This window comes from Eriocheir sinensis, chromosome 33 (assembly GCF_024679095.1).
Source record: "Eriocheir sinensis breed Jianghai 21 chromosome 33, ASM2467909v1, whole genome shotgun sequence".
Lineage (NCBI taxonomy): Eukaryota > Metazoa > Arthropoda > Malacostraca > Decapoda > Varunidae > Eriocheir > Eriocheir sinensis.
The window spans coordinates 1313484-1325641 of NC_066541.1; the positions used below are offsets into that span (position 1 = coordinate 1313484).

The 12158-nt window shown below is 36.6% G+C and overlaps 1 protein-coding gene across 11 annotated transcripts in view; it reads right to left on the bottom strand.

The window, feature by feature from the left end:
* LOC127006504 (sodium/calcium exchanger 2-like) overlaps window positions 1–12158 on the bottom strand; it is a 188795-nt gene that overhangs the window by 21516 nt on the left and 155121 nt on the right. For 7 of the 11 annotated variants that reach the window (XM_050876452.1, XM_050876458.1, XM_050876454.1 and 4 more), the window contains 3 exons: window positions 11225–11333; window positions 8890–8943; window positions 6127–6150 (listed from right to left, as the gene is read on the bottom strand). In XM_050876452.1, coding sequence (XP_050732409.1) covers window positions 6127–6150; window positions 8890–8943; window positions 11225–11333 — 187 coding nt within the window. The remainder of the gene's footprint in view (window positions 1–6126; window positions 6151–8889; window positions 8944–11224; window positions 11334–12158) is intronic. The other 4 variants (XM_050876460.1, XM_050876459.1, XM_050876456.1 and 1 more) reach the window with 2 other exon arrangements.

Consider the following 12158-nt stretch of genomic DNA (forward strand, 5'->3'; position numbering starts at 1 on the left):
ATGCACAACAAACTCTAGAAAATTATAGTTACGCATTTAAAATTGTCCAATGCGCAACAAACTCCAGCCGACAAGTGGCGTAAATCTGCAGAGACTTCTGTAATGCATGAAAAATTTGTCTATGGCACATTGCAGTTGTTACTCAGCCAATCAGCCAAAAGTATAGTGCATGATGCCAGCCAGTAATATGAGCAGGGGCTGTCACTTGATGCGCAGAGCTACATTGTTTGCCTTGATCTGAATCGCTTGGGTAGACCAGTCTGCCTGTCCCCATGCCATATAATTCTGTAATGATTTTTGTTGTATTTTTAAGGTACACTCAACCCTCGATTTCCCAGGTTAATATGGGGGAGCACCTGTCCGAGAATTGGGAATCACCACATTCAGGGGAAACAGCCCATTCTGAGATGTTTACAATATTTGGGCTGGCAATTGCCACCCGAAATTGACTTCTCTTTTTTGGCCACTCCTCTGTACTCTATTCAGTAGCAGTAAGTAGTGGGCTTTTTTTTTTTTTTTTTTTTAATTATTGTTATCTTCTTTTTTTTCATGACATTGAACTGTCTTTTCCTGTAAAAAAAAAAAAAAAAAAAATTCAGCACATGATTCTTTTTATAAAGATCAGGTAATAAAAATATGAAACAGATAACAAAAATTATCATAACTACAGGTAGCTGCTCAGCTGATAATTGTAAACAGACAAGAATGTCAATAACGAGTGTATGTCGCCTCGCCTAGGATAGGCGGTGGCTGAGTGGATAGCATGACAGTGCCGCATCCAGGATGGCTCGGGTTCGCGCCCCGCTTGGTGCCACAAGCCAGGATTTTTCAGTCACCACTGAGTGGTCTAAGACAACCCACGTGCTGTTCAGAAGACCACCTATCAACCTGGACTCTATCTCTCTAAAAGAAAGGGTCAACGATGAGCTCCGGGGGGGCAGCATGAGCCAGCAAGATGACGCCACTATCAACACTTGCCTGAGCCACAACGGGCTGGGGCCAACCATCAGGCCCTATCAAGAAAGCCTAACAGCACCATGGGCAGAGACGTAAAAAAAAAAAAAAAGACAGAAAAAGCAGCAGCAGCTAGCTTATTGAACCCATTGTGAACATTTTCTTGATGACATACACAAACTTTCTGTAAAGAGACTGAATTGCCACTACACAAAGAGGAAATAAAATTTAAGGAATTCAACAATTCTGAAAAAAAAAAAAAAAACGAAGTTTGATGAATTAGTGAACCCATTGTGGAGGCAACATAACCATCACACAACAACAACACACAGCCACTTAGCGAGTGTTGCAGACATAGATTTGGCTGGGCATGTGCCTGGCAACTGCCAGCCTTAGCCAAACCCCAGATTTTTTAGATGATATTTCAGTTCCTGGACTAGACCAGACATATCTCCAACAACTGATGGACCCCAAATTTTGTCCGGGAAATCCGATATCCAGAAATCGAGGGTCAAGTGTATTTTTCAGAAATTCTCCATCAAAATTAATATTTCCCATATTCCGGTGTTGGACACAAGGTCACTGTATATTTCTAAGTTAGGGATGCATCTGTCATATAAAGAAAACTATGCACTCATTGTTTCATGCAAACAAACTCTTGTTCAACAATTGTCAAGTAAACATGCTTAAACAATCATTTGGTGCAAAACTCTGTTGAGTGACACACTGGAAATGCACAGAGGTATCAAAACACATGCCCACCACCCAAGCAAAAGAATCCACAAAATGAGGCACACAGGCAGGTGAGTCTGTAAATCTTAAAATAGAGATGAGACCCTTTGTCATTTCTCGCTCTTTCCTGGGGAGAAACAAGTCAAAAGTAATGAGGAGGGTTTTTTTTGATGGACAAAATAAATAATGAAAGAAAATTCAAACACCATTGATATATCTACACAACATTTCAAAGGTAAACAGGTGTCAATGTTCTCAGCCAAATATTACTTCAAAAACACGCACATGACATAGAAATAGGCATTCAGAGACCTCCTTAGAAGGATTTGTTTTTCATAAACAGTATAAATTATATATATATATATATATATATATATATATATATATATATATATATATATATATATATATATATATATATATATATATATATATATATATATACCCACACACACACACACACACACACACCGCTGCCGACCGCCACACCAAGTGGATGTGGGAAACAAAGCAGAGGACAGAAATCTATTTGTCAGTCAAAAGGGCCCGAGTAACAGCTAAGTCATTTGGGTCCCGTCTCCTAGTAATTCAGGAATAGAGAAGATTATGAGAGTGAGAAGAAATAAGTAAAATGGGGAGGAGAAGGAGAGGAAGGAGGTTGAATGTCAACAAAGATACAACATGGTGGCCCCGCTGGGCCGCTGGCAGTCTCCTGCCTGACTGGGAGAGGACTCCGATGGGTGTTTTAAGGGTAGTAGAAATGAGAAAGATGAGAGAGGAGTTTGGGGAAGTGACTCAGGCTCTGGCTGAGGTTAAAAAGAGAGACGAAGAGACAAAGAAAATGGTGGAGAACTTGAGGAAAGAAATAATTAAATTGACTAAGGAACAGCTGGAAAGCCACAAAGAAATAGCGCAACTGAAGATGGAAAAACTAAAAAAAAGACCATGAGATACAAATTATGAAAACGGAAAGAGAGAGGAGTGTGATGGGGATTAACGAAGAAATGGAGAAAAAGATGGAAGAAATTATAAAACGGGAGGTAGCAGAGAAGATAGGAAATGATCAGCAGACTGTGGGTGTAGGGTTGAGAAAAAGATTAAGCATGTGGTCAATGATGAATTGAAGGAGTGGAGAAGTGAAAAAGATAAAGAAAAAACGAGCTTTAGGGAAACATAGAAAAGGAAGACGTAAATGTATTAAAAAATAGAGAAACAATGGTGAGGGATATGGTAGAAAAGAAAAAATGTGTCATAGTGTTTGGTGTAAACGAGGAAAAAAACCCAGTGAAGACCTAGAGGGAGAGTTATGAAAAGAGTAAGGTAAAAAGTATATTGAGAAATATAACTGAAGAGGAGGATAAGTTTGAGGAAGAAGTAGATGAAATAACTAGATTGGGAAGATACGAGGAAGGAAAAAACAGGCCATTAAAGATTAAGCTAAGGTCCCAAATATCAACAGAAACCATACTAAATAGGTCATGGAAACTAAACAACTCTGAAGAATACAAGCATATATGTGAGGAGAAATATGTCAGAGGATCAGAAGAAGAAACGAAGAAATTTTTTGGGAGAATGAAGAACAAAAAACTGATGAAGTGGTGGATTGGAGGCGATAAGAGGGAGTATGGGTGTTGATAGAAGGAGGGGAAAGAAAGGGAGAAGGGAAAAAAGATTTAAAGATTGCGTACACTACCCCCGACTAATACCTGGTACCCATTCACTGCTGGGTGGACAGGGGCATAGGGTATCGGAAAAGCCGCCCATTTTTTTCCACTCCGCCCGGGAATCGAACCCAGGCTCTCTAGGTTGTGAGCGAAAACTTTGGAAGGATGTGAATATTGAGATGAGGCTTATAAGGAAAAAAGGAAAAACTACGCTAAGGCAGATTACATTGGACTCAAGACTTTCTTCAATGGGGTAGATTGGACTGATATGAAGAGGAGTACTAATATTCAAGAGAAATATGACTTTTTTATGAATATTCACAACAGAGGAATAGAGATATATGTTCCATACTACACAGTAAAAACTAAAGGAGAGAAAACATGGTTTGGATGGAGGTGTGAAACAGCAAGGAGAAATATAAATAAGGCATGGAGGAATTTAAAGAAAAGATCAAATAAAACAACAGGGACAAATATAAAAAAGCAAGAAATGAATATGTGAAAATAAGGAGGAGGAAGCTAAATTTGAAAGAAGAATAGTTTTTAAATGTAAAGAAGAACCAAAAATGTTTTATAAATTCGTAAATGGGAAGTTAAAAAGAAATGAAGGAGTGGAAAGGCTAAAAGAAAAAAATGTATTCTATGAAAAGGACAAAGAAATTGCAGAAATATTAAATAAAATTTTTAATAATAAGTGTTTACGAAAGAAACCGCCTTTGACTGGGGTCTCGAAAATTGCAATGAAGGGAAACTAAATCTTGTAAATGTTGAGAAAGGGGAACCGATACAGTTGGTGAAAACCTTAGATGAAAGGACAGCTATGGGACCAGATGAAATCTCGGGTCAAGTGCTAAAAAGAGTCTAGAAATGAATTATTGGAGCCACTTTATGACATATAAAGGTAAAGTTGGGGGCATATGCTGTAGCAGTGTGTGGCCTCGGTGCTCATCTCCATAACATTGGAATCTGGAAACTACAACAGTATGGAGGATTGGGCGGAAAGGTTATCGAGTGGATGAAGGATTGAACTTAACAGGAAGAGAAATGAGGATGGTGATTAGGGAAGAGAAATCAAATTGGAGGAGAGTAGAGAGTGGAGTTCCTCAAGGCTCAGTTCTGGCACCAATAATGTTCATAATATATATAAATGATGTGCCGAAGTGTGTAAAAAGTTATATGAGCCTTTTTGCAGACGATGCAAAGTTAATAAGAAAAGTGAGGACGGAGGAAGACTGTGAAGAACTGCAAAAACAAAAAGACCTGGATAGAGTGTATAGATGGAGCCAGTTATGGGAGATGGAATCTAATGCAAACAAATGCCATGTTATGGAAATGGGGAAAAGTAAAAAAAGACTGAGGAAAACATGTAGGATGAGAGAAGAAAACTTAAAGGTAGTACATGAAGAAAAGATTTGGGAGTAATGATGCAAGACACACAATCTCCAGAGAAGCACATAAACAAGCTATTTGGAGAAACCTACAGGATGATGCAAAATATAAAGGTATCATTCCATTTTATGGACAAAGAAATGATGAAGAAAATAATAACAACATTGATAAGACCAAAACTTGAATATGCTGCAGTTGTGTGGTCGCCTCACAAAAAGGATATCAGAAAGTTGGAAAGGATACAGAGAATTGCAACTAAAATGGTCCCAGAACTCTCAAATATGATGTATGAAGACAGATTGAAGGAGATGGACTTGACAACACTGGAACAAAGAAGGGAGAGAGGAGATCTGATCACACTGTATAAGTTGGTAAATAAGTTTGATGAGGTGGATAGAGATGATCTCTTCTCAACTGCCAGAATGCAGGGGCTGAGAGGACATGGAAAGAAACTGAATAAAGGAATCTGTTTGAGTGACTTGAAAAAGTATAGTTCTCCACATAGAAATGTTAATACATGGAACAGCTTGCGGGAAGAGGTGGTGGAGGCAAGCAGTGTCCAACAAATGAAGGAAAGGCTGGATGAATGTAGATATGGAGACGGGACTATTAAGAGCTTAGCTCGGGCCCGGCAGACTACAAATAGGTAAATACACATGTAATACAAAATTTGAACAACCACTCAAAACAATCAATATGAACAACAAAAGGGAAAACTTGCATGCTTATAACCTGAACCAATTCAGAAAAAATGCAACTCATAATAATAATAATAATAATAATATGAAGAGGAAGAAGAATAAGAACAACAACAACAACAATAATAATAATATGATAATAGTAACGGTGTAATAACAAAATAAGATCTGAGGAAGAAAATTGGCAAAAAGGAGATCCTTAGCTATCAGAAAAATTGATCAAGGTATCCAACATGTACCACTGACATCTACAGAGAACATATTAGTAGTAAGTTCATGATTACTAAGTAAATGTAGAAATATTTTTACCCCCAAACTAGGAGCATCATGTAACATATTTAACTGAATAATAGTAAAACTGTGATTTTCAGGTAAAAATATGGATTAGCAATTCTATACTAATTTGCTATGTTTGTTGGAAATTGTGCAAGATACTGTGCTACAAAACTTTACTTACAAAAATTAATGTGTAATGTACATTGCACTTGCATTCGATTACCAGCCTTGCAACATTGGTACAAAATGCAGAGCAGCATATGTCATTACTATTTGCCATTATTTAGAAGAGACTACGAATGAAGCCAGAGAGGTAAAAAGCATCAATGGTAAAGAATATAACCAAAAATGGTAAATACAGACGCAGCATATGTGGAGGCGTGAAGGGCAGTGTTGTTGCAGGTGATACTTACATTGTGCAGGTAATTGTCAACACCCTGTAAAAACAAGGTCACAAGGTTCTCATATACAGTCTGACAACCTCAAACCATCACCTCTGGCACTCAATTACTGTAACAGCAGTCTGCCACTTAGCTAGCTTTCAAGTGTCAGTACTCCTCACCAAGTAAGTGTATGGAACTCCAACATTCCACCAACACTACGACACAAGTGCAAAACCAAGAAGCTGGCTGACAGGGAGTGAGTGTTGCCAAGTGTGTAAGGAAAAATTGTGTGAGGTGAGCATAAAGAAAGTTGATTACACACGGCATGTCACTTTAAACATGCACGTTGTAAATAGTATGTTCTATATTATTCAAGTGGCAACAATGCCATATATATCTATCATGTAAAACCTAAACATCTGTGGCTTAGTACCAATGTTTGGTTTGTTGCTTTAGGTTCACTAGCAAATAGTTTGAGGACCGCAGCTCAGTTAGTTTTCTCCTTTACAGACATTTGCAGTACACAGTAATAATGGAATGATTTGAAGATCTGTATTTTCTAAATAAAGAGGAACCTCTTGTGTCCTAAAGTATCAGTTATATCACCAAAGAAATATATATATATATATATATATATATATATATATATATATATATATATATATATATATATATATATATATATATATATATATATATATATATATATATATATATACTACTGTGGATTTAATTATTCGCAGGTCATTCTAGAAAAAAAAAAATGCTTTTTTCTCAGTAAGTGACAAATTTGAAATTCCTCCTGCAGCAAACAATCACTACAGGGGACTGCCACCACAGCTGCCTGCTGTAAATTGTCATACACGGTTATTATTTTCATTGTCCTCATTAAGTTCTTTCCATATGGCTCCCAGACATAGATTTGCCACATGAAAGACAAATATATATAGAAAATATAGTAAAGTGTCAAAGTGAAGCAGTAAACTATTGACATTGACAGAAAAAGTTATATCAAATGAGCTTAGAAGCAGTATGAGTATTTGCAGTTTTGGCCATTAGCAGGGATGTCAAGAAAATAACCCCAGCAAAAAACAAGGGAAAAAAAAAAAAAAAAAAAATCATATATATATATATATATATATATATATATATATATATATATATATATATATATATATATATATATATATATATATATATATATATATATATATATATATATATATATATATATATTACTAAATTGGAAAGCAACCCAATTCCCACTTGCCAATGAGGTACTCTTATTGGCTGAATTGTTAGTGTTGGTTTCCCATCTCACTGGCCTTGGTTTGATTCCTGGCCATAGTAAAGTTTGATACCCCCACTCCCACCCCACCCTCAGGCTTAAATGAAATTCTCATGTGATTTAGAATGTGCAATGGCTCTCATCAGACTGATGGCTAATAATGGCACCATGATTCTATGGTGATTAGGATCAGCCAGTATCAGAAATAGGATGGGTCATGCTCTCCATGAAGGAATTGATTTAAGATTTAGTAAGAACTGAAACACAAATTCATCTGGTCAGTATGACAAGCCATGTGGCGGCCTGCCCAATGCTGAAAGCTACCAAATTCTACTGGGTCATAGGGTGCCCTTACTGGCCAAATGGGTAGAGTGGTGGCTCTTCATCTTGCTGGTTGCAGTCAGAATCCCAGCTGTATAAAAGCTTATTACCCGCCCCCCCTGTCTTAGATGAACTTTACTTGCGTTTTGAGAATGAGTAGAAGCTCTCATGAGAATAGCAAATACATACCTCTATACTAAGGCTAAACATAAGCACTATATTACTGTTTCCAAAAGGAAATTTAACAATTACAGTTTAAAAATACAGTAAGTACTAGTGTACACACTTCTGTACAACAAACTTCCCACCCTCCTATATTTTGCTAGCAACTCTTGCGAAGTTAGAGAATCAACAGCAGCAACTAGGTATAACTGATCAGCAATGCCTCAGCAGCTGAAAGCAACACAAAGTTTATCATTGTACCTTTACCAGTATTGTGGCACTCTTCAATTAAAGTCATGATGAACAAGGACAGTGGACAAGATACTATAAACATCCAGTGCAAAGAAAACTCAATGGCTGTGCAGCATGACATATCAGGGAATATGAGCAAGCAGTAGCAAGAGACAGCAACAAAACATGATTACCATATATATCTTTAAAGAGAGACAAGATTTAAGGAGACTTTCTGGAGTACAAACTAAACATTCTTTTAGTGTGAGCATAGCTAGTCATGTTTTGCATAAAGGGAACATTGCCAGAAAGTAAGTTCTGTTAAGGATTGCACTGACTTAATTATGAAAGCTCAATGAACAATATGCATGTATTGATAAATCACCTTCCTTTAAAATAATTTTGTCAAGGTATGTGCTACAACCCACCCGTAATAATCAATATGCCTTAGAACACATCATTTAGAAACTACATTGAAAATAAGATATATGACTGAACCGGAAAATGACAAATGTTTTGTTATAATATTGCAAGGCAAAGGTAATGGCAGACAGAAGTGATCTATCTTTTGCAAAGTTACTAAGTCAAATAAAATGGGATTCTCTTGTAACATGTGAATCCAGTTATATAAAATTTAAGTTCCCATTACCACTAGATTTTTTACCATACCTCAAAAGGCTGTTCAGAAGTAAGTGCAACTAAGAAGAAAGCAAAATTTTCCCTTTAAGCACCAGATACACAAATATTTCTAACAGAGCCCAGATGCTTTGGAGGGGGAGGTGCAGGGCTACCTGGTTGGTCCCATCTTCAAGCATGATCAGCGTTTTCAGCCTGTCCTTAGAACGCTTGAAAGGAAGACACAAATGAACTGTAAGGAGTCAAGGGGTGAGTGGAAGATAACAAGTAAGCCATTAGGATTAGGAGAGGTACAGAATCAAAGTTATGAGATCCTATTCTCCTGACCATGTCTCTCTTGCCTTAATAAGCTGTTATTCTGCAACAAGGACCTGCTATGTTTTCTAAGCAAACGATTTACTATAAGCAATCCTCTTCTCATGACTAGCGACTGTGTCCCCTTCAGTCACTGTTTGACAGCTACAGTTACATGCACACTGTCTGAATTTAAGCAGAAAAGAAAGATATATAGGTTTGATGTCTAAATAAGATTTTCTACCTTTCACTGCATGTTCTTCCTGAAATACTGCCAGTTTAGGGCACCAAGAGATTTGGTAGCCAAAATAGTACAAATGAAGGGAGTATGCTACATTATTCTTACTAAAAAATGTTCCAGCAATTAAGTCTTAAAATTGTATATTTAAGAATGATGTATATTTCATCTGCTAGAGATGACTAGGGATTTGCAGAAGTTAAAAATTTGCATGCTCTGAAATACTGTAATAAGATATATAAATTTCCTGAAGCAATTTTCAAGTTTTCACCAATTTGCATGTGATTATTATAAAAAAAATATTTTTGACCATTCTTTCATTTTATACAAAAAAATAATGTGTTCTTTTCCACCACACAACAAGTACAACATTTGTATGTACCAAAGATTTCCCCAAAACTGGCACAGTTAATCATAGTTGGAGTATACCAGGTAAAACATTTTCTGAATGCTTACACGCTGTTTTCTGTACCTTATTCTTAAAATATTTTTGTTCATTTGGTTGAGTTTTACTGGTCTTTTTAAATGAGACAGCTTTTATCTGTTTTTCCTAAAATCTTAATTTAAAAAATCTATATCAGTTTAAAATCATACCCTGTCAAAGGGTCTGAAGTATAAGTATTTAAAATGGACTGAGACTGCACTAACTGCCCTATTATAGTAAATATACTTAAGTTATCAAGTGGACCGGTGCATCACAAATAAGTAGCGTCACTTTGGACAGTTCCCTAAAATGGTATAATCTAACAGACAGGGAAGTTCACCAAGGGAGAAGATCAGGTGAGAACTATATTTTATGGACATGCAGTAAGCTGGTGCTTTTTCTCGAAATCTCCATTTTCAGTAAGATTTTATGAAAAGGAAACTAGAGTAGGATGTAGTTCTACATTATAAGGGCTTTTGTATGCCAGCTAAAAATGAAAAGTGCAATGGTTGTGAAATCACATGCACAGCTTTACCTTTGACAGCAGACAAGTGAGAGATGAATGAATGAAACTTATTGGTAGTGAGTGATGGCTGCCACCATTAGGCATGAATGACTGATGTTAGAATGATTGAAAGATAATTGTTCACATTTGTCATTTGCCTGTTAAAATTACATCTGAAAGACCAAATATAAAATTAAAATAATAGAACATGATAAATAAGCATATTCAAACATGTGGGCACGTGGACTCGTACTGTCATTTTTAGTATGCTGAAATCTAATTACAAAAATAGTACACTTATGATGTATGGAAAATGATTTATGGAAAACATTGTTTATATATATATATATATATATATATATATATATATATATATATATATATATATATATATATATATATATATATATATATATATATATATATATATATATATATATATATATATACACACCTGAAAGATGAAAAGTTGTATACCTACATACATATTTTTAATGATGAAAGTTAATGTAAATGTGCGGTGTAAACTGCAACAAACCATCATCACTGTCATGCACACATCACACAGTGAGAATGCTGAAACACAGAAATGGAAGGTGTATGTCTTTCATGTGTGGTGTCCATGATTTTGACACTACAGCAACTCCTGTGTGAAGAAAACAAGTGGTGTTGCCAAGAGTCACTGTCACACGTGTTTGGTTTCAGTTGACTCACTGCTGAAAGTCTCCAATCCATCTCTTCCTTAAATTTTTCCTCTAACAGTCTTGAAATCTTGAAGTGGGGATTTAATTAGGTGTTAGTGTCACATTTCCTACCATATAAATAAGCAATACAGGAAGGGCACATAATAAGTATAATGTACTGCTTTCTGAAAACCCTTAATATTAAATTAATGCTTAGTTGAAACTTTTGGAAAATCCCCCAAAATGTTAAACAATAAGCACCTTCTACGTGCTTGAAGGGTTTGTTATGATTGTAAAACGTTACTTTTACTTGGGTGATAGAAAGGGACCCTGTGGTATGGCTTACCTCCTTGAGCTTGTAGGAAATCTGTGGCTGTGTTTTGCGTCCACCAGTCATGCTTCTGACGGCACCAACACGGTACCACATCCTTGAGTGGCTCTGGGACTCCACCAACCTGGAAATGGGCATTAAGGTGAGGAAAAAAAAAATGTGTTTGTGTGTTTTACAAGACTTTTCTTATATTCATGTAGCAATGTCTACATGAAATGAAAGTCACTTGGGGAGGCGATGGCCGAGTGATCAATGTGCAGGGATGGTAATCCCATGGAACTAGGTTCAAGTCCCACTGAAACATCCTGACTTTTTAAACCATCGCCAAGTGGCAGAAGATTACCCATATGCTGCCCACATTTTCAATCAACCCTAACTTTAGCGACTTCATTCAAGAGGAGCACTGGGGGGCTGCATGAGCCAGGCAAGAGTCAATATGAATAACATTCACCTGTGCCACCAACAGGCTGGGGTCGCCCAAGAGGCCCCTCAAGAGAGCCTACAGATGCTATAGGTAGCATGTTAAAAAAAGAATGAGAATAATTTTATTCACAGAAAATTAATAAATGAAAATAGAAAAGATATATTTTTCTTAAACCAAACCTGTAAGGAGAAAGATAACCATGCACGAACACTACTCTTGTCATCACATGAGAAAAGATAGTGGTAAGTTTGAAGATATAGATGATGCAATGCTGCACATTCCTAAAATCCACCTGTTGTTCCTTCAAACTCCTGTGTGGTGGATGTAAATGATAATCACATGACACAGGCAAGAGTTTACCTTCTCAAATTTTCTATAGTGCCCATTTCCCTATCCATCTGGGAGGGTGTAAAGTTAGAAGAGCTGTGCCCTGACTGCACTGGCCCTAATTCAATCCAGTGTATGCGAATTTGTAACTTGACTCAGTGACCATTACACACTCGACATTAAGTATATTTGTGGAAC